The 23,927-nt window shown below is 37.9% G+C and overlaps 1 protein-coding gene across 4 annotated transcripts in view; it reads right to left on the bottom strand.

Moving 5' to 3' along the window:
• THSD7A (thrombospondin type 1 domain containing 7A) overlaps nt 1-15,312 on the bottom strand; it is a 423,880-nt gene extending 408,568 nt beyond the window's left edge. For 2 of the 4 annotated variants that reach the window (XM_041727876.1, XM_041727877.1), the window contains exon 1: nt 14,755-15,312. In XM_041727876.1, coding sequence (XP_041583810.1) covers nt 14,755-14,944 — 190 coding nt within the window. In that variant the 5' untranslated portion in view covers nt 14,945-15,312. The remainder of the gene's footprint in view (nt 1-14,754) is intronic. The other 2 variants (XM_041727875.1, XM_041727874.1) reach the window with 2 other exon arrangements.
• Between the last annotated feature and the right edge of the window lie 8,615 nt (nt 15,313-23,927).

Raw genomic sequence — 23,927 nt, forward strand, 5'->3', positions numbered from 1 at the left:
CTGATGTTCATGGTGCTGTAGTGCTTGATCAACCAAGTTTGAAAGACTGTCTTGACACTCTATAATATTTATTCTCTTCTTCTGGAATTTTCACAGCTGAAGCAGTTCAAAGCCAGTTCTCTTATAAAACAAGCCAAGGGAACTGAAGAAGTTACATTAAATCTTGCAGTGAGAGACAGGAAGTGAAATGTATCTTAGCAGCAGTCAAAGCTTTCCTTATGAATTATTTGATTCCATAAATCCAAATCCATTTTGATGACTCTCCCATTAGAGATGTGTAGTCACCACTGCAAACTGTCAGAAGAAGATGTTTTATAGAGTTATTGAACCCTGTGATCTTTGCTGCATTTCTGTGATTACATGCACCAGCCCAGGGCAGCAGATGCCTTCCTCCTGCTAGCTTCTCTCATTCCACAGGGCCGGTTAACTAATGAGAACTAACAAAGCACAGCATATAGGGAAGTGGAGAGAAACATCAATGTTGACTGGAAAAGGACAGTTCAAACACTTCAAACTGACTTTGGCATTTCATATTTTCTCATGCAGTCGTTCTCTAAAACTCAAAGAAGTATCTTTTTAATATTTTTTCGACACTTCTCTTTAAGCTTCAGATTTCTGAAGACCTCATATGATTGTCAAAGGCAAAAGTTGTAAACTAGGGTCCCAAAATCCAACTTCAACTCACTAGGTATTATTGTATGTGACCAATAGTGCTGTTCCTTATGATTTTTTTTTTAGAAAGCGAACCCCATCTCTAAATGATGGCAAATGATAAACATACAATAAGGTAAAAGAGTGGCGTTGTTTCTTCAGTTAGTCAAGCCCACACAGAGAAGAGTGAACACAACCAGCCTCTACACGGTCTGGTCCACTTCACTCATATATGTTCTCTGTAACCCACCCCACCAGAGAAATACTACATAAATATGAGGCTTATTTATTTTCACATTAGTCTAATCAAAACTGTAGAGAAAAAAATATCAAATCACCCTTACATACAAACCTGAAAGGATACTCAACCTTTAAAAGAACTATGTTTAATTATCATTAGCTAAAGATAGCATTTCTAATAGAAAGTTCTCAAGGAGAATTATAAGAGGTCATTTACAAAATTAACAATCTTCTAAAATTTATAAATTCACGTAGAACTTAACATTTGCAAATATGTTATTTTATCTAACTAAAGAGACCCGGGTTCTGAGATTCCATGTGTCAAACAAAAGCCAGGCTCCTTACTGTGTCCCACTCAATGTTGTTCTCCTACCAGTTCTCCATACACACACTCACACTTCTTCCTATCTCATGATCAGTCTTTTATGCCTCAGAACTTCTTACTGTCCCTGAACACACAGTCTAGTTAATTTCTTCACAAGAGCTCCACTTTGCCTAGAATTCCATTTCACTATAGCCTTTGTTCATTTTGCAAGCTGCTTATTTTTCAAACTTGTGTTTTATGAAATCTTCCCTTCCCTGTCTCTTTCTACAAGATAATAATCCCTTTCTCTGTTCCACATACATTTATATTTTTGCAATATATGTTACCTAGAGAAGAATTACTTATTTATACATGAGAAGAAACTTCAGGAGTGGTGGGTCTATGTGCTATTCACATTTGCTCCCCAGCACTGAGTTTGGTGTCAAAAAAGGCACTAAGTGCTTGTCAGTTTTACTTAACTGAATTGATCAACACAAACACGAAGAAAAAGGTCACCTAACTCTGTAAATGGAGTTTCTGAAGTTGTGCAATGTAGTGGCTCTGAATGAGCTACATTTCCTACAGGAAATAATATATACATTATACATAATATACATAATATAACACTATATATAGCTTACATAATTATTCATAATATATGCAAAACACATAAAGATCTTCCTCCATTTATAATGGGGTTACACCCAAAAAAAGTCTCAAGTTGAAAATATTGTAAGTTGAAAACACATTTTATACACTGAACCCACATATAGGAAAAAATAAAAGTTAATATGTATTATTCCACCTGAGTCTGTTACCAGTACTGCCTTAATGATATAATCAATGTAAACAATTTACAACTAATATTTTATATAAATGCTGTTCATGGATATATGCTGGCAGGAAGATGCTATTAAAAGAAAAGTATTTCTTGGAAGTTTGTTCAGGCACTGCAGTTTCAAGACATTGTTCAGGCACCAAAGTGGTCAACACAGGAAGATGGTTAGACATAAAAGGATCTTAAAATAAAAGCTATAAGTTAGTGGAAGGTAACACAAGGACTTGTATATTAAGATATTTTATATGAGCGAGTTCTTGATGAGCATAAAGTTTGAAATGAAATTTCTAAAATGTTAATATAACTATTTGTGTTATTAATATTTAAGTGAAAAGTATTCATAATTGCACACAGTTTTAAAAGTCATCACTTTAACATCACTATAACATTTGAGGTAGTATAATAACTTCCATAATGCCAGATAAATTATGAAGGCCGTGTAATAAGTTAGCTGTGAATGACTGTGCTATTTGCATGTGCATGTATGTTGCATATATTTATGCATCTGGGTATGTATGCATGCACATGCATGTGCATGCTTGGAATGATGCATTGAAGGATTATTGTAATTCTGTGATAAGCTTACAAATTATATATCAACTTTAGAGAATTTGCATGTAAAGCAGGTTGTAAAGGGCATGTAGCAGTTGAATATCACTTCTCCAAGTTGAGAAACATTTTAGTTTCTTACAGCAGATTTTGAAATCTTGAGGTGTAGAAGTAGGTTATTTACATATATGCATATACATATGCAGAGCATATGTATCTCACACACACACACACACCCACACACACACACTCACGGGGTTGGGTATGTACTTTAGAAGACAAAAGAGGACTTTGAGAGAGGACACCTCAGCACACACTGAACACTTCCTGCACCCTTTCACTCATGGCATCACAAGCCAGGAAAGTCCTGCCAAGAATAATCTCAGGTGTTTCCACACAAAGGAATTTTGGAACTCACAGTCCCACTTAAAGAGTCACACCTCCTGCATTTCCTGCGTGACCAAAATACGCACAATCACAAGTAAAAATAAAACACGGAGGCAGAATGTCTCTGTATTTTAGAACTGCACTTTGGACAACTCTGCAAAGCTGAGGGCTTGCCAACTATGAACTGGCCCTGACAGCAGGTAAAAGCAGAACAAGGCCAGATGCAGAGAAGCTTGAAATGCACATGCAGATCCAAGAAGGAAGAAGAATCCAAATAAAGAAAAAAAAGACTCAGCTCCAGAGACATAGTCTATCTCTGTGAGAAGACTTTTGTGGTTCACATCAGGATCATAGCAAGTATAAAAGATAACATTTACCAAGTACCGACACGAGCAAGAAACCCTCTATGTGCTGTACAGTTTTGTCTCAAGATACTTTTAAAATAACGTGAAGAGGTGAAAACTAATCTCATAGCTATGGTATGGCTGAGGAACAAATGACACAGAGATTAGAGTTCATACTATTTTTTTAAAAAAAGATTTTATTTATTCATGAGAGACACAGAAAGAGAGAGAGAGAGAGAGAGAGAGAGAGAGAGAGATACAGGCAGAGGGAGAAGCAGGCTTCACTCAGGGAACCCAATGTGGGACTCGATCTCGGGTCTCCAGATCAGGCGGCACTAAACCCCTGAGCCAACAGGGCTGCCCTAGAGTTCATATTCTTAATAAATTACAAAATTAGGTCAAGATTCATATGGGCTCAAAAGTTGATTTTGGAACATTTCAATTTACTTATTACACACATGCATGTAAGTATATATTTTACTACTTAGCAACCAGTACTTCTTTCATTTCAAGGTATGACTTAAATTCTTTTCAACTAATCTCTAACTGTCAAGGGCAAGTACCGCAATAGGTGGATGGACCCCTCTGACATTTATAGTTGTGCTTTCTGATTTTGAGAGAAAAAACAATCTTCAAACAGTGCAACTGAAATAGGCTATATTTGTGTTCTGATGCCATTATCTAGTAGACATATTAAAGAACATGCAAACACATCTATCTATGATACTCTGTATGTGCTGGTACTGCTACTGCTATTACAACCCAACGGATTACTTTTTATCCAGACAGTATAGCACAATTAGAAAGTCCTGCATTCACAATATACCACAAATCAAATGAATCCCACTACATCATCAATGCCTATGCTTGACACATTTGCTTGGGAAATTAATTTTCCATCAGGCTCTCTATATAGTCCTAAGCTAACTACCTGGACAGTGTAGCATATTTATGCACATATGCTATCTACTTCTGAGCCACTGCTGTATTCCCCCCATTCTGGGGGTGCTCAATACTCTCTGTCCATGGAAAAGCTTATGGGAGCCATAAGCAGCAGGCTGTCTTGACAACTCGGTTCCCAGGTTTGCTTACCAGGGGTTCAAACAGTGGACTGGCACTGCTTCCCACGAGTTCAGGAGGAGACTGCACATCAACTTTTTGCAGCCTCCAGGTAGGAGCAAGGAAGAGCAGATACTCAACTGCATGATTAACCAGACCAGTCAGTTAGAGACCGAGCACATGTACAGTGCACTTGAAAATCTCACAAGCTTGCCGGCTCCATTTAATATATCCCTTAGTACATCACATCATTTTCTTCCTCTTCAAGATACTGTCTATCACTTCCAAACTCTCTTCCATGGTGTTCCCTCAAGGTGGAATAAAAGACAAAATGTAGGCCCATTTCCATTGTGTGCTTATTTTCTACCTAACTTCCATGTGTAGTTTCTCTTTATAACGTCCTTGGTTTTAGTATGAGTCCTGTCACCAAGGCAACAAGAAGAGAAGCACTTACTTGTAGCACAGGCTGGATTGAGATTTTTACCTCTGTCACCTGAAGGTTCTACCTGGTGGTCCTGCTACTACTCACATGGTGGAAAGACTGAGGATCACTTACAAGACAAGACATCCCGATGACAAGCAGACGAAAAGATGATGCTCAACATCGTATGTCATTAGAGAACAGAAAAGGAAAACAACGAGATACAACCACATGCATTAAAACAGCCAAAATTCAAAATACTGACAACAACACTGGCAGAGACGTGGAGCAACAGGAACTTCCATTCACTGGTTGGTGGGAATGCAATGAGATACCACCTCACACCAGTGAGAATGGGGAAAATTAACAAGGCAGGAAACGACAAATGTTGGAGAGGATGCGGAGAAAGGGGAACCCTCTTACACTGTTGGTGGAAATGTGAACTTACAGCCAGTCTGGAAAACTGTGTGGAGGTTCCTCAAAGAGTTAAAAATAGAGCTGCCCTACAACCTAGCAATTTCACTGCTGGGGATTTACCCCAAAGATACAGAGGCACTGAATGCTGGGACATCTGCACCCCGATGTTTCTAGCAGCAATGTCCACAATAGCCAAACTGTGGAAGGAGCCTCGGTGTCCATCGAAAGATGAATGGATAAAGAAGATGTGGTTTATGTATACAATGGAATATTACTCAGCCATTAGAAATGACAGATACCCATCATTTGCTTCAATGTGGATGGAACTGGAGGGTATTATGCTGAGTGAAATAAGTCAATCGGAGAAGGACAAGCATTATATGGTCTCATTCATTTGGGGAATATAAAAAATAGTGAAATGGAATAAAGGGGAAAGGAGAAAAAATGAGTGGGAAATATCAGAAAGGGAGACAGGACATGAGAGACTCCTAACTCTGGGAAACGAACAAGGGGTGGTAGAAAGGGAGGTGGGCAGGGGGTGGGGGTGATTCGGTGATGGGCACTGAGTGGGGCACTTGATGGGATGAGCACTGGGTGTTATTCTATATGTTGGCAAATTGAACACCAATAAAAAATATATTTTAAGAAAATAAGGCCTATTAAAAATAATTTTTAAACAAATGCAGATGATTTGCCTATTTTTACCTTTCTCTCCTTGCTTGTGTTGCCCTCTCTTATAATGTCTCACTTGCTCCCCAAGTCTTTACAGTCATGCATAGTTTCTTCTGAATTTACAGATATCACTCAGTAAGTTCTATACAGTGACGGCTCCTGGGACAGAGAGTGCCCCCTTCAACATTACGCAATTATACATGGTCATTTGAAAATTATTATCTACTTAAAGAAGCACATTTGTACCTTTTCCCCATATTTCCCTATATATTTTCTCAGAGCATAACTTTAATACAACAAAAATGACACCCTAGGAATTATGATTTCACATGGTAAACTATGCAAAATATCAATTCGCTCAATAGTGCTTCTAGAAGTTGAAGGGACATCCTTTTGGTTAGGTCCAGTTATATATCAGAAGCAGTAGATGGATTACTTTTTAGTATCACTGTTTTTAGTACTGCCATGTTTCTTCTATTCTTTCCCAACATATTTTTAATTGTTATATCACTTTCCTAAAAATTGTTTTCCTTATTGCTTGGGTACCTGAGGATTAAATGCAAATTCATTTATTTTTCATCATTTTAACGCATTCTAAAGTGTCAAATATAAAGTGCTGATAAAAAAAAAAAAAGAAAAAATCTCTACCTTATGACTCACTGGCACCTCTAACTCACACTCTATGATGTTCCTGTGATATATTTTTCAGATGCTGCTTCCTCAATGTTTCTTTCATTAAGGACCATTTTAATGAGCCTTTATATTAATTCCAAGCCTCTCTTGAAATTCCAAGAGAATCTGTTCTATATATTCACCAGATAGAGGATTTTGCTCTCCTTTTCCCAGAGACATCTCACCGTCTAGTGTAACCAATCTGACTTACAAGAAAAGTTAAGAGGCTTCATTTCCTTTAAAAAGGAGCCAAAGCACACCACACTTCCTCAATAACCTAGTCAGAATGTCAACATCTCATCCCACTGCCATCAGACCAGTTTTTTTGTATCAAAGTAGTAGGTAAGAAAGAGTCTGAATAGTGCTGCTCAATAGCACTCAATCTCAGCCCTGATTGGGGCTCCTATTATTTTGCTATCTATGGGTAGCTATCTATGATTTGCATAATAACCTGAGTTAACACAGTCCATTAAGATATTAAAGTTTCACAAAATCACTTGAGCATTTTATTTTTTGATGCAAATAATCAATTCGCTCTTAATGAATTTTGAACACTGTGTAATTATGATAAGAAAGAAGGGTAGGAAAACAAGGTATAAACTAGTTTTTAAAAATGTATTTAAATAATCATCTAATACATAAAATTTCTAAATTGCATAAAAATAATTCTGTGAAACATTTAATTTGGAGGGCACTGGTGACAAGATAATTTTAAGAACCTAAAATTTCACATTCTTGAGAAATCCCCTGAAATACAGCGTAAAATGAAGCACAAAAAATTATATTTATATAATTCACCCTAAATTTGCTGCTCAAAATAGTTTTATGTTTTTTTTTTTTTTTTCATGAGAGACATGAGAGACAGAGAGGCAGAGACATAGGCAGAGGGAGAAGCAGGCTCCCTGCAGGGCCCTTATGCAGGACTCAATCCTAGGATCCTGACCTGAACCAAAGGCTGATGTGCAACCACTGAGCCACCCAGGCACCCGTTACGGTTTTTGGTCCATGCTATCTTTAAGTAACAAACTAATAAAAAAGACAAGTCTGTAATAAAATAACTTCTCATCCTAAACTTGTTTTTCATGGTGCCCCTTGGTTAGAGGAGAGATAAATGTGTTGAATCTGTAAAATTTCTGTTTGTTATGTCATTTTTAGGAGAGAAGAAAATAAAGAATGGGAAGAGAACATTTTCTGAATATCTATTATACTTAGGACACTTTCCATTTACTACCTGTTACAACTTTGCAAATGGTCTCTCACTTCAGAACTTCTGTCATCATTCTAAGGTGAGAAAACAAAATCAGGGTATAAGTAACTTGATCAGTCAGGTAGAGGTATATTTAAACAATGGTTTCTGATCCCAAAGTCTGTGTTCTTTCCATTCTCCAGTGCTGCTTCCCTTATAAATTGTTGGCATTCACAATTTTGTTATCATACTTCTCTATCAATTTGTAATCTGTAATGTATTTACAAAAAAAAAATGCTTTCAAGAAAGCTAGTGCACATTACTGGACTTGTTCCAGGTCATAAAATTAAGTAGGCACTGTGTTATATAACAGAATAATAATAATAATAAAAACTGCCATTCACTGAAGTTCTAACATATATCAAACACTCCACTAGTACATTATATGCGCTACCATATTTAATTAAACTTCAGAAAACCTCTATATAACAAATATTATTTATCCATATTAGAAATGAAAGAAAAAGATTCAGGGAGTTGAAATAATTTGATAATATTTTGATAAAATATATTATTGTAATCCATGTTACTGTGGACTACTCGACTTTGATGCTTACACTCCATCCACTCTGCTCTATCCCTATCTTCCATTTAATGAGCAAACTGTGTCACATTCCAAATTAAGCACAACTGAAGTGCAAAACACTTATTAGGATGATGCCACTGTCATGTTACTACTACCTGGAATGGCATCCCTCTCTCCTTTCTTATTTAATGAATAACAGGATTAGGATTAATATTCTTCTATATGCATTATAGAATATTGTATATTAGGACAAGTACATGAAAAAAGTTAAAAGGATAATACTTATTTTTATTTTATATTGAAGAAGTAAGGTATTATTTTTTACATAACTATATAAAGGACACAGTGATTATTGTTAAAAGTAATGTCTTGCATTGGATGAACTTAGTTCAAAAGTTTAATGTGAGAAGTAATTTCCTTGAGAACAAAACACACACCTGTAAATATCCTAACCACCTGAATTCTGAGCAATGGCTAGTGTGCACCTTTTTATTGGATTTCAGTCTAATTTCATTGTTACAAAAATTAACTCAATTTGGGACTATACCAAAATTAAAATCTTTTGCACAATGACGGAAATCATCAGCAAAAAGAAAAGCCAATCTTAAAGGGGAGAAGATGTTTGCAACTGATATATCTGATAAAACATTAATATCCAAAAAATATATAAAGAACTTACATAACTCAACACCAGAAAAAAATCACAAATAATTGATTAAAATGGGAAGGAGGACCTGAATAAACATTTTTTTCTGAAGAAGACACACTAGGATGACAAACACATGAAAAGATGCTCAAAATCACTAATCATCAAGGAAATGCAAATCAAAACTACAATGAGATATCACTTTATACCTGACAGAATGACTAGAATAAAAAAGACAAGAAATAATGAGTATTGGCAAGAATGTGGAGAAAAAGGAACCCTCATACATTGTTGACAAGAATGTAAATTGGTATAGCCACTGTGAAAACCAGTATGGAAATTCTTTAAAAAATCAAAAATAGAACTACCATATGGTCCAGAAATTCCACTACTGGGTATTTACCCAAAGAAAATGAAAAAAAAACTAAATCAGAAAGATATATACATCCCGATATTTATTGCAGCATTATTTACAAGAGCCAAAATGTGGAAGCAACCCAAGTATCTATGAATGAAGAAGGGGTGTGTGTGTGTGTGTGTGTGTGTGTGTGTGTGTATACATACATATGCAATGGAATATTACTGAGCCATCAAAAAAGGATAAGATCTTGCCATTCGTCAAAAAAGAGATGGACCTAGAGGGTAATATGCTAAGTGAAATAAGTCAGGCAGAGAAAGACAAATGCCATATGGTTTCACTTATATGTGAAATCTAAAAAACAAAATAAATGAACAAATAAAAATGGTAAGCAGAAACAGATCCATAAATACAGAGAACAAAGTGATGGTTCCTAGAGGGGAGGAGGTAGGTAAATGGATGGACAAAATGGTGAAGGAGAGTGGGAGACACAGGCTTCTAATTCTGGAACAAATAAATCACAGGAATAAAAGGTACAGCATAGGAAACAGTCGATGGTATCACAATGGTGGGGTAGCTGGGTGGCTCAGTTAAGCATCTGCCTTTGGCCTAGCATGATTTCAGGGTCCTGGAATCGAGCCCAATGTCAGGTTCCCTTCTCCCTCCACTTATGCACTCACACACACACTTGCACTCTCTCTTTCTTTCTCTCTCTCAAATGAATAAATAAAATATTTAAAGAAATATAATGGTGTCATAATGGTGTTGTATGGTACAGATGGTAGCTACACTTCTGGTGAGCATAGCCTAATGTATAAATGTGTCAAATCACTATATTGTACACCTGAAACTAATGTCACATTGCATATCAACTATATATCAATTTTTAAAAATAAAATAAATTCAATTACTTCATTAGGACCTTTGGGAAAATATATCTGTGACAGAACTGATAAAGGTTGGAGGTATTCACTATTTTCTGTCCTACTCATGTTAAGTCAGCCACATTTTACTCAATATATTGATACTCTTAGTTTAGAATTGCCAGGTAAATATTACTAGACATACTTATTATGAAAAAATTCCATATCCTAGAATATTAAGGAAAAACTAACACTAATCAGAAATTATTTATCTTCCAACAATAAAGTACTTTACCTGTTTGTATGAAATATGCTTTTCAATTATTCACACAAAGGCAAGCTATCTTTCAAATAAATGACACACAAAACTGCTAAAACATTTAACTTTTATATTTCAATAACTATTTTTAATATCTTATATTCTGGGGTTTTCACTATCAAAAAAATGGCACTGTTATAATTTAAATACCCCCTTGGTTATTTGATTTTATCATTATACCTTTTCCATTATCTTATTATTCAAATAAGTTTGTCTTTACTACTCCAGTTAAAACATCCTTTCCCAAAACACTTAAGTATCTTACCAATTCCTCCTTTTACTTGATCATTGCTGAAATATTTCATAACTCCTCCTTTCTAGTCTTTCGTAAATGTTTTACACCTTTTGCCGCCATCCCCTTCATAAAACATCTTTCATTTAGCATACACTACCATTTTTCCCGGACCCATTCTGACCACCTTTCTCTGACTCTTCCACTGGTCTCTCCCCAACAGTGGCCTTCTTTAAATCTCAATATTCTCTGTGAAGTATCCTGGTTCCTCTTTTCCGTATTTCTCTTCTTTTAATGATCCCTCCAACTATCGTGCTCTGAAATATCATACATGTATTGAGTTCTCAATTTACACCTTCAGCCTCTTTCTTCTATACATACAATCACTAGTTTTCCTGTTAGATTTATCCATCTGAGTGGATTACTATCTCAAGTTTAGTTTAACTAGATTAAATTGATATTCTTCTTCTCTAAATCCAGGCAATCTGTTCTTCCTTCTTTGACATTCTCAGTCTCAAGTAATTGGCTATAGATATGATGGAGATCTTGATGGGATGAGTTCCTCCCCTCCTTGGCACAGAGTTCCCTACCCGCTAAAGCTGAGTTAACACTACTATACTACAGTGCGACACCCCCCCCCCCCAGCTCTCCTCTCCTTACTCTGCACTTCCTACCTTTCTAGTTTTGCTCCCCTTTGCCTCTCAATCCCCATCCTTACTAACCTCCCAGCCTCTTCACTTCTCTCTCACCATTCTGGGCAAAGAACATGGTCAATTCTCTGCACAAAGATGACAATAATTTTCACTTGCTTAGAGGTTTAACTCCAACATCTTTACCAGAGTTTGAAGGTTTCCTTACAATCTTGCCCCAATTCATCAAATTGGCATTACATCCATTCATTCCCACCAAACATGCTAGACTTGAGTTGGAGTACTTTCAAGACCTAAAAATATTGTCATGCTTTTCATCTTTATATTCTCTCTTCCCTCTGCTGGAAATGAACTTCTACTCCTCTCAGAGTAAAAAGTTCATCCCCCCCATTCAAAATCCCAATCAAGATGAACTGCTCTTTAAAATTCTCCACAACCCCCTTTATCAGCTACACAACATCCTTGCTCTCATAGTGTTTTGTTCATGAGTATGATACAACATGTTTTAATTGTTGTGTATTTACAGTATTGTTCAATTGTGAATTTCCTAAAGGAAGGGATGATAATATCCTAGTCAGCCTCTACCTCACTGAGGCCATGTAACTCACACAGTGAGCTCTCCATAATTCTTTGTTGGGAGCTGGCTTAGTAAAAATTTCATACAATACATACCTTAAACTATTATATTTCTACATTATATATTAATTTCTACATTATATATCACCTATGTATTATAGACCTTAGATATATATATATCTATATATATATATACACACACATACACACGTATACATACAGTATGTATAACATACACATGTTAATAAACTATGTGTACATATATATATATGTGCATTTATGGTGTATGTATGAAATATGTTAAGGCTGAAAAGGCCCTTAGATATCATCTTTTCTAATCAATGAATATTACAAACTCAGAAACCAAGAACCAAAGTCATTAAATGACTTTGCTAATGCTCTGCAGCATGTTAGTGACAAACACAGTGTTAAAGTTCCTGTCCTAGTTCCTTATCCAGTCAGTATACCTTTTCCTACATCTCTGTAATTCAGTGATGTGACCAATAACGTGACTCCTTACAGTCTCCTGTACCAAGACCAAGTGTATTACACTGGAATAGACATCCCACATGGTCTCACCTCATTTTCTCTCTCAATTCTCTTCCTGACACTTTATTTTTCATCACGTGATATACGCTTAGCATTCTTTCATCTCTACACTTTCATTCCCAGTGTATCCCTCTCCTTTAAATATCCCCTAGTTCTTCTGATAACAATTCTCAATTTCTTTATAGAAATAGTAAAGCCTCCTTTCCCCCTGGGGGAAAAAAATAAAGAGGTCATTACTGTCCTCTCTAGCTTAACTCATTTTTTTTCCATCAAATCAAGGACCACCATAAAAGAGATGTCATCATCCTCCTCATCATGCTTTTATTTGCACATGCACATAACTTTGAAATTTACATATTACTTTCTAATAACTCACTCATTCAATCTTCATAACGCAATGAATAGTCAGAAGAAGGGATCATCACATTTATATACAGCTGAGAAAACAAGGGGTCAGAAGTTAAGTGAACTGCCAACGTTCCTACAGCTAGCAAGGGCTGGAACTGGCACTGGAACCAAGGTCTCCATATCCTTGCTCCTGAGAGTTTTCCACTATTTTAAATGGTTTATTGGCTTGTGTTCCCACCATGACATTTATGTTGACATATATTGGCACCTAAGATGCTACACAGTGAACATCGCCTAGACTCTTCTTCGATCTGAAGATTACTGCCTGGCTTTTCCTACTTTAATAGCACAAATTTCAACCAGGCAAGTGCTATTTTGTCTAACACTTACTTACTTGAGAAGCTCTTACCAAGCATCCAAATAGTACCATTTAATAGTAAGTTATAGTTTGATCATTGTTTGTTGTTACGACTGAGCTTTTGAAAAGTAAAACCATGGGTTTAGCTAAATTAGAGAAGCTCTTCAACTCTTTGTTTTAAAACGAAATATATTAATATGATTTCATCTGTACCTACCAATCAACTAATATTTAAACTCCAAGTGCTGGCTCATGCTAACATCCAAATGACTCTTCTAAAAGAGTGTGTGTGTTATTTCTTGCAACATTCAAAGGCAATTTAGGTACTTTGGCTTGTAATAAATATCTGTTCAATCTGCTCACTAAGTTGCTGGAGAGATGCAACTTCTTTAAAAATTTCAGGATATCGGTATAATTGTAGAGCAGACTGATCTGTCTCTGCAGCAGGGGGTTACAGACAGTTGAAATCGGGAAAGAGGCGCACTCTGTAACTTGTTTGCAATCCCTGCCCAATACATCTTTTCCCTCCTTTCTACCGCAGCCTTCTCTCAATGTTTAGGCATTGCCAAGAAACTCTTCATTTGCCCCTACCTCTAAGCGAAGGAATAACGTTTCCTACTTCATTCCTATAAGCGTGCCAAGTTTCAGATCTGCTGAAGAATTCTCAGTGTCCTTTAGAAGGGGGGAAAAAGCCACTAGAGGAAGGGGAGTAATTTCTCACTTGGTATTGTTTTCCTGCCTGTCACTATCCCACCAGGACCTCTAGTCAGCACTTTGCCTGAAGGTTCTGAGGCACAATTAGTTGCTGCTTTTGTTGGTTGGTTGCAAACAAAGCGGAAGAATCCCCGTGGCAGGAAAAGTTTACACCTCAACATCCTCACAATCTTACCCTTTAAAAATGGCACAATTCCCTCATTAAGAACTGGTCTTTAACACCCTCTGGGGCGAGCTCACTGGAGCCCCATTTGCCTTCAACTGTTCCAACTCCCCTCACTTGGCTGACTTCCACGTGTCCCACATACCACAAAGCTACACTTAACAAATTCAACTCTATACCCACAACATATCATGGCATTGAGCAAATTGCCTGAAGACGGGGCGCGGGGGGTGGGGGGGGGGCGGTTTGCAAAAACAGGCTCTAAGCTGTTTGCTTGCTCTTCCCTGGAAATATATTTAAGAAACTCCTAGTAGAAGGAAAATCCAGAGGTCAAAAAAAAAAAAAAAATGCACTTCATTATGAAAGTGCAGTGCTGGGTGTCCTCATTAACTCCAGGGCTGCGAGAGAAATATCATTCCAGTGACTCACTAATGCCTCTTAGTTGTTAGGTTTTTCTTTCCTAACAGCATCGGACGTGACCTAGTTTGCTTCCTAGTAATCATACTTTTTACCTTAGGATCCCAGCACACCCGGGCTATCGAGCAGCTCGGGGAGGTGGGTGGGGCGGGGTGGGGGGCTCCTGCAGCCGGGCAGTCTTGGAGTGGGGGCCCAGGCGGGAAGATGAGAAGAGGGAGAACTCCGCGCCACTTACCAGTCTTCCAGAGGTACAGGGTGGGTGCCTCAGCCGCGCCGGGAGCCGCAGCCCCGCAGGCTCCGGGGCGCAGCAGCAGCAGCAGCAGCAGGAGCAGCGGCAGCAGCTGCAGGACACCCCGGCGCGGGCGCGGGCGCGGGCCCGGGGCGCCGGGGCTGTGGGACGCCGAGCGCCTCGCAGGCAGCCCCATGCCGCCCGCAGCCGCTCCGGGGGCCGGATCCCGAACGCCGCCCGCAGGCAGTTTTCCTCTGCCCTCGCACCGTCCTCCCCAGCAGTACGGAAAGCAGAGCTCGTCGCTGCTATTGTTCGCTTCGGATGCAAAGGAGGGAAAGCGCGTTTAACACCAGGGAACAATAGCGTCCGCGGTGGCCGTGGCTGCGGCCGCCACCGCGGCCGGCGGGGATGCTGCTGCGGCTGCCATTCCGCGCGGAGTGGCGGGTCCTAGCGCGAGGGAGCGGCGGTCCGCAGGGGGCCCCGCTGACGGAGCAGGGCTGGGAGCGCCGGGAGGCAGCGCTGCCCCGCGCCAGCGGGAGCGGGAGGAGGGGGCCGCCGAGGAGCGGGGGGGCTGCAGGGGGGGGGGGCGGCCAGGCAGGGCAGAGGAAGGAGCCGAGGCGAGAGGGGCAGCCAGCCCAGCGCGCCCGCCCCGAGAACTCCCTTGCACATGGTGCGACCAAACAGGTTCGGGAGGATGCGCCAATGGAAAGAGGGATGGCCCGGCGGGCTTCAGCAGGACAAATAACAGGCTCGGAGAGCCGCCGCCCTCCGCCGAGCCGCGCGCCGGTCTGGCTGCACACGCTGCTCGCGTGTGTCTACACAAAGCACCGGGGTTTGGGGCGAGCTGAAGCGGTGGCTTCTCGACTACTTTATGTGGGGAGCCGGGATTTATGATCAGAGGTGAAGAACATAGTAGAAGGGCAGAGTTGTCGACTTGCTGTTGACATGCGTTTGGACACTTTCGTGAATGTTGTTGTTTCTTCTTTTTTTTTGTTGTTTTAACTTGATCTGTTCTCAATAGCAATATGAACGGTATTGACCCATTGGGACAATTCAAAGTGCACTGTCGTTTAGGGTCTTTGAGATTGAGATCGTATTTATTAAGCATTTCACAATGCTACTCCAGTTATGTGGATAAAATTTCACAAAAACTAATCCTAAAATTTTGTTCAGGTCTGCATGAAATGAAAGGGTTGACCCCTTACCTACACTGTCCCCAAATATGCTACCCTCAAGTACCCACACAGCTGTGAGTAAAACTAAGGGGAGAATCGGGTTTCCACTATTTGGGTATCTCCCAATTAGTACTTTCTTTACCTAAAAAATCCTGGACATTAATTTCTCTGAACTCTTACTATAGAAAAATGCCTTTCATAATCTAAGTAACCTGATGTTTTGGGGTCTTTTGTTCTTTGTGTTTTTACTTTCTTAAACCACACACAATAAAGGAATGTGTATGAAATCAGATAACGCTTTGCCCTTTCTCTCCTTCTCTCTTTCCGTCAATAATAACCTTTTATTAATTCATTTTCTAGTAAAGCTAAAATAATAAGGCATTTAGCCAATTAAAAAGTCAGCAAACAGAAAGCCAAAGAAAACTATCCACATCCGGTCAGCAATACTTGGCCAAATAAAATTTAAAAAGCAGGAAAACTACTCTTTATGACTTTACTCCAACAACACAGCCAACTCAAGAGTTTAAAATGAGGAAACTACCGTTTCTGAAAGAGGAAACCTTCCATAAAGCTCTCTTGGGACGCCTGCCGTTTTGCAGATCATTCCAGACACAGCCCTTCTGCATGCATTAGATTAAAAGCAGGTTTGATCAAATAATTCCCAGGTCCTGCCTGTTTAAGTATTCTGACATCAGAGGAAATTAGCAATGTTTAAGGTTGCAGATTCGGTCTTTGTTTACTTTCCACTCTGTTAGGCCTCTAAGAGGGAATTAAAAGCTCAGAGAGTCCTAGCTCTGCCAGTCTGTGATTAGGAGAGATAAACTAGTGTGGATTACTATTCCTTCACTGGTTTAAAACACACACATACACACACACGCGCAAGCAACAATCAAAAGATTATAGGTTGATAAGGGATACAAAGGAAGTCTGATCCTAACAAATGTATGGTTCCCCAGAGGAGCACTCGTTTCAACAGTTACACCCAAGAAGAAAACAGAACCTGCTATGGCTTCCTTGGTTCTGTCCTCTTAGGGGAAACTCCACAGCATCACTCTACAATGGCAGTGCTTTCCTATTCTGATTATGTTTATTTCTCAGCTACTGTTGGGCCTTTCAGGTTTACCCTGAAATCCTCTAACTCTAGCACAGGGAAGATTTCAAATTGGAAGTACTGTGTTCACAACAGCCCACTTTATGCATTCTTAGGGAGTCCCAAACCAATTCACCAAGTAGAAACTCATTATATAACAGAAGACAGACAATCTAAAGAGTCAAGTTAGTATGATTTAATGTGCAGGGTAATTAGCCCTTCAAGAAGCCATCATATGCTATACTTAATGGCTTACTGTCAAAAGAAAATTTAAGAGTCTGATGTTTATATTTATCCATGATCATATAATAATTACTCATCTGGTCAAGAGTTTAAATGTTATAGCTACAACTTCAAGCATTGTACATAAAAGCCAAGAAGCACTCCTAAGTAAAAAAATTGCTGCCATCTAAAATACACAACTAGGATGAATATTCTGGAGCAGTGTTTGAAAATAGCCAACAATTTGTTTCCTCCTTTAATTTCAAATTACACAAGGCTTAAGGGTTACATACACACACGTGCCCTATCAGTTAGTAGTAAAGACATCTCTGGACAAGGATGCAGAAACTGAGTCATATAAGCATTTGTCCCCACAACTGCCACATATCTGTTCCATAACAATGACATTATTGCACTTGAGGACAAAAATATATGGGTCTCTGAGGAGACAGATGTGAAATATATATTCAGATACATGTTCCTTTGTGAAAGCTACCGTGTCCAGTTGGATAAATCCTATCAATAAAACTGATGGACGGCAAGACATAGCCATCTTTGTTTTCTAGAATATGATATAAATAATACACAAATGTTTAATGACATGATGTCAAAATTTAGTCATGAGAAGTCTCAGGGATGCAGATTAAATTGACCATCTGTACAACCTGCCACAAAGGAAATCGTTCATCATTTTTCATGAAGAACTGTTCAAGTATTAATGAGCCAGGGCTATGAAACTTTTCCAAACCAATGGGTGAAAAATGCAAAACATATTTTTTTTAATATTTAGAAATGAGACACTTCTGAACCTATCACCCCTCAAGTGGTATCTTTTCATGAGTCTTTATTACTTCTGTTGTCATTTCTAAATTCCAGATAGTGAGGATGTATACATATCTACACACATAAATAAAGGAATATACACAAAATCACTCACTGACACAGTGAAGTACCTAAGAATGTCCATTTTGAAATGAAAACTTTAATTTTTTCTATATAAACGCATTCTGCCATACTTAAAAAAAAAAAAAAATCACCCAAAGGAATTGTTTGTCTGGCCTCTAGGTGTCATACTTGACCAAGATTTGTGGTAGACAAAATTTAATTTGGGCTTCTGTCAATTCCCTCCTTGCCACACCCACCAAACTATTAAGCAATAAAACATTTTACTTTTTATCTTTGTAATAAGGAGTCACATATTTTACTTTCCCAGTTCTGACGCTTACATTCACCTTTTATTTTCTTTCCAATTCTTTTTCTTTATAACTTCTTTTGTTTCACTGGTTGGTCGGTTGGTTGGTTGATTCCTTTGCTGGCTTGTAGGTATGTGTGATGAGGGCAGGGCAGATTCTAAATTTCAAATAGTTTTACAGAAAGAAAATTAATCCCACCATTTCTCCATTTTACTCAAAACTAAGCTTGTTTGGAAACAATATGGATATGCAACAAATACTGAGATCCCTTGTTTTGAGTATCAGGTGAAAATGTGTAATATTTTGGTTCACAACCTTCTCTGGATCTCATCCTAGGCCATGTGTAAGCACCAACAGACCTGGACACAATGTAGTATCGAATTTGCTAAAATATTTCACCAGTGAGTGACTTAAGAACATGTTTCTGTAATGAACACCCGGGTCAGTGCAGTCATTCAGGCATTTGAAAAATACAGAGGAACAACATATATAAAGGCAAGAGAATTGACAAGTTATGACTAGTTGTGTTGATACCTCAGACAGTTAAAAGATACAGGCCTTTAACAAACTATTGAAAACTAAAAATGAAGGTCAAGAGTCCTTCTAAAGAGACCTGTCTCCTGCTGCAATAGGGTAGAAAACAGCTGAAGATCAAACTGAAAATTAAAGTTAAGAGCTGACAACTGCAAGATGATCGATTGATAAAGCCAGGCAAACTTTGTTATGCTGAGATCAGGATTCTGCTTGGGAATACCTGGAACCTGACAGGCGGGACAAGTCTTTCCAGGTGGATGTCTCAAAGTCTTGTGTCCAGACTCCTCTGAGTTCCCAGAGCCTTCCCAGCTGGCTCCTCCCAATTAGAGCTAGCATCACCACCCACCCCTACACACACACACACACACACACACACACACACACACACACACATGCTTCTCTGGAAGACTTTGTGTTCCTTGCTCTACCCTCTCTCCCAGTCTGGAGGTAGACAACTAACTAGGGTTAATTTGCTGCATTAAGTCAGCATAGGATAGACTGTGCCTGTTTAAATCATAAAAGGAGCTGCAAAGAATTAGCTAGGATGTGCTGGTAAGAGCCGGAAGAAAATTCAAGGGGCTAGACTTTGAGAGTGTCTGAGTAGAGGGCAGAACATAAGATAAGAGGGAGTTTATTAGCTTAGAGAACACTCCAAGGAGATAGAATTTAATGCCCTGCCAAGAACTAAAAGGGCAGTGCAAGCCGGTGGTTCCCAGAAGCCTGGACGAGCACGGATGGAAACTGTGATCCAGACAGATGGGGAAGGAGGGGACATGCTGGAATGAAGACATCTTAAGGACAAGGAAGACCCAAGAATGGATTACGGTCCTCCAAGGGGACACACAGAGGACACACTAAAAAACAAAGACATCCGAGATGTGATGGTGAAAGAGACAACAGTATCATAAAATTCCACAGTGTGTCTTTTTATTTATTTATGAAAGACACTGAGAGAGAGAGAGAGAGAGAGAGAGAGAGAGAGGCAGAGACATAGGCAGAGGGAGAAGCAGGTTCCATGCAGGGAACCCAATGTGGGACTCGATCCCATGACTCTGGGATCACTCCCTGAGCGAAAGGCACGTTCAACCTCTAAGCCACCCAGGTGTCCCCCACAGTGTGTCTTTGCATGCCACCAGAGGAGAGGAGACCAGAAAGGTTTAAGTACCTGATCTGTTTCAGTTAATTTTTGTACAGTGATGAAGGTTCTGAATTTAGTATTTTGCACGCTGATATCCAATTGTTCCACCACCATTTAAAGGATTTTTTTTCTTATTGAATTGTGTCAACACTTTTACCAAAACAAATTTGACCATAAATGAAAAGGCTTGGGCAGCCCCAGTGGCTTAACGGTTTAGTGTGGCCTTCAGCCCAGGGTGTGATCCTGGAGACCCAGGATCGAGTCCCACGTGAGGCTCCCTGGATGGAGGTTGCTTCTCCCTCTGCCTGTATCTCTGCCTCTTTCTCTCTCTCTGTCTCTCTCTCTGTCTCTCATGAATAAATAAATAAAATATTTTTTAAATAATAATAAATAAAAAAATGAAAAGGCTTATTTTGGCTCCACTGACAGGCTCCTTGTGTTCATACCACATTACCTCGATTATTGTAGCTTATATTAAGTTTTGAAATTTAACAATGTTAGGACTGTCAATTTTTTTTTTCTTTCTTAAAAACATTTTGCCTATTCACTGTCCTTTGCATATCCATCCCTTTTTCAGGATCAATTCCTCAATTTCTGCAAACTGCCTGCTGAGATTTAGAAAGACATTGCGATGAATCTATAGATTAATTTGAGATGAACTGTCATGTTAATGATACTGTCTTCCAATTGATGAACATAAAATACCTCTTCTTAGATCTTCATAACTTATTGTCAAGAATATTTTATACTTTTCAGTGCACAGACTGCACATATTTTGCTAAATTTAGACCTCAGTTTTATTGTTTCTGATGTATTTGTGAACAGGATCATTTTCTGAATTTCATTTCAGATTGCTAATTGCCAAGATATAGAAGTCAAGTTGGTGTTTATGTATGGATTTTATACCCTACAATCTTAACTCATCTCTTCTAATAAATATTTTCTAAATTTCAAATTTTCAATATATAAATTATCTGCATAGACATTTTTATTCCTGCCTTTTCAATCTGAAAGCCTTACCTGTTATTACAATGCTATTATAATTATTATTTTGCCTATTATCTGAGTTAAGACTTTCAGCACAATGTTAAATGCAAATGGAAAGAGTTGGTATCTGGCTTTGGGACTGATCTTAGAAAGAAAATATGCAGTCTTTCACTATGAAGTATGATGTGAGCTGTAGACTTTTTTCATAGATGCCATTTCCATACCTAGATTGGGAAATTTACATTAATTCTTAGATTGTTGATAGTTTTTATCATGAGTGGGTGTTGGATTTTCCTGAATGATTTTCCTGCATGCTTTAGCTGTTTTATATCCTTTAAATGATCAATATAGTATATTAATCGATTTTCTGATGTTAAATCAACCTTGCATTCTTCAAATAAATCACACTTGGTCATGATATTTATCCTTTATGTTACTGAATTTGATTTTCAAAGTCAGTTTAGGTTTCTTCAGCTACTCATAAGGAACATTGGTCTTGAGTTTATTTTCTGTTGTTGCTGTTACTTGTGATACTAGCTGGCTTTGGTATCAGGGTAATATAGACCTCAGAGAATACGTTGGGATGTGTTCTTTCTTCTATTTTCAAAGTTTGTGAAGGATTGTATGACTTCTCCTTTAAATACTTAATATTCACTCTTGACACCAGCTGGGCCTGGGCATGTCCTTTATGAAGAAATATTTCATTACTGTTTCAATTTCTTTACTTGTTATAGATCTCCCTGGGTTTTCAGTTTCTTCTTCCCTAAGATTTGGTACCTTGTGTTCTAGGAATTTATCCATATTATCCAAGTTGTTAAAATCATTGACAAAGTTTGTTCATAACATTCAATTAAAACTCTTTAAATTGGGATGCCTGGGTGGTTCAGTGGTGGAGCACCTGCCTTCAGCCCAGGGTGTGATCCTGGAGTCATGGAATCAAGTTCCACATCAGGTTCCCTGCATGGAACCTGCTTCTCTCTCTGCCTGTGTCTCTGCCTCTCTTTGTGTCTCTCATGAATAAATAAATAAAATCTTTAAAAAATAATAATTATAATTTAAAAATCCTTTCAATTTATCTAGGGCTAGTAGTGATTTTACCTCCTTTGTTCCTGACTGGGAATTCATGTTTGTTTTCTCTTTACTTGGTCTAGCTAAAGGTCTTTACAATTTTAACTTCACATAGAACATACTTGGTTTTTGTCTTCTTAATTTTCTCTATTGATTTTGTGTTTAATTCCTTGATTTACATTCTAATTTTATAATTTCTTTTTTTTTCTTCTTGCTTTAGGTTTGGCTAAACCTAAAGGCTCTTTTTTTTTTTCTCATTTCTTAAGGTAGAAACTTAGGTTACTTGGGTACTTACACAGAATATTTCCTTAAATTACTGAGGCTTTTCATATTTTTTGATATAAGACTTAAAGACAAAAATTCCCTCCTAGTATTGCTTATCTACATTACATACATTTTGATATGTTGTGTTTTATTTGCATTCAGTTCAAATATATCCTTAATTTCCCTTATGATTTACTCCTTGATTTAGGAGTTATTTTCAAACACATTATGTAATTTCCAAATATTTGAAGGTTTTCCAAATCTATTTATGATGTAGAAGTTTAATTTATTTGTACTAAGAAGGCCTATTTTGCACAATTTCTAGTTTGGTTTAGTTTTGTTTTACCTTTGTTCGGCTTTGTCTTATGATCCAGCTTATGGTTTATATTGAAGAATGTTTCACCAGCACTTAAGAAGAAACTCCTTCAGACACTGGAGTTTCCTATAAAGTACAAGTTGATTGATAGTGTTGTTTAAATTTCTATATCCTGGTTGTCTTGCTGTGTAGTTGTTTTATCAATTTTTGAGAGTGGATTATTGTTCTCTCCAGGTACTACTGTTGAATTTATTTTTCCTTTTAGTTTGGTCAGATTTTATGTCATATATTTGGGAGCTCTGTTGTTAAGTGTGCATATATATATATATATATACACACTGATTGTTATATTTTCCTCATGAATTGACCCTTCTATCATTAAGACAAATCCTTTATTGTTTCCACCAATTTTTCTTGGTGTGCAGTCTATTATTTTGACAATAAAACTACTTTAGCTCACTTACTGCTGTTGTTTGCATAACGTATATTTTTTCCATCCTTTAACTTGCAATCAATTTTTATATTTAAATTGGGACTATATCCCTTCTAGACAGTACATAAGCTGAATTTGTTTTTAATCTAGTCCAATAAATGTTTGCCTTTGGATTGAAGTTTTTAGTTTATTCACATCTGATGTAATTATTCAAATTGTTATATTTACATTGCCATTTTGCTATTCCCTGTTTTATATCTTTTTTTAGTAACAGCTTTGAGACATAATTTATATGCCACATAAGGTGCCCATTTAAAGTATAAAATGCACAGGTTTATCCATGCAGTTTTACAGTTATCATCACCATGTAGTTTTAAAACCTTGTCATTAAGCCAAAAAGAAATCCCCAGCCCATTGTCAGTTACTCTCATTCTTCCCTTCCCCCAGACTCTGACAACCACTAACTTAATAATGAGTTGATCTATTCAGGATATTTCACATACATGTAATCAAAATATGTGGCCTTTATGAATGGTTTCTTTCACTTAGTGTAAGTTTTCAAGGTTCATTCATGGTATATCATGAATCAGAATTTTATTGTATTTCATGGTCAAATAATATACTTTGTGTGAATATACTAAATTTTCTTTAGCCTTTAATCAATCGATGGATATTTGAGTTATTTCCACCTTTTGGCTATTAAAAATAGTACTGTTATGAATATTTACATATATCTTATCTCTCTTTGTTCCTCTGTTA

The sequence above is a fragment of the Vulpes lagopus genome, chromosome 13 (genome assembly GCF_018345385.1).
Source record: "Vulpes lagopus strain Blue_001 chromosome 13, ASM1834538v1, whole genome shotgun sequence".
Taxonomy (NCBI): Eukaryota; Metazoa; Chordata; class Mammalia; order Carnivora; family Canidae; genus Vulpes; species Vulpes lagopus.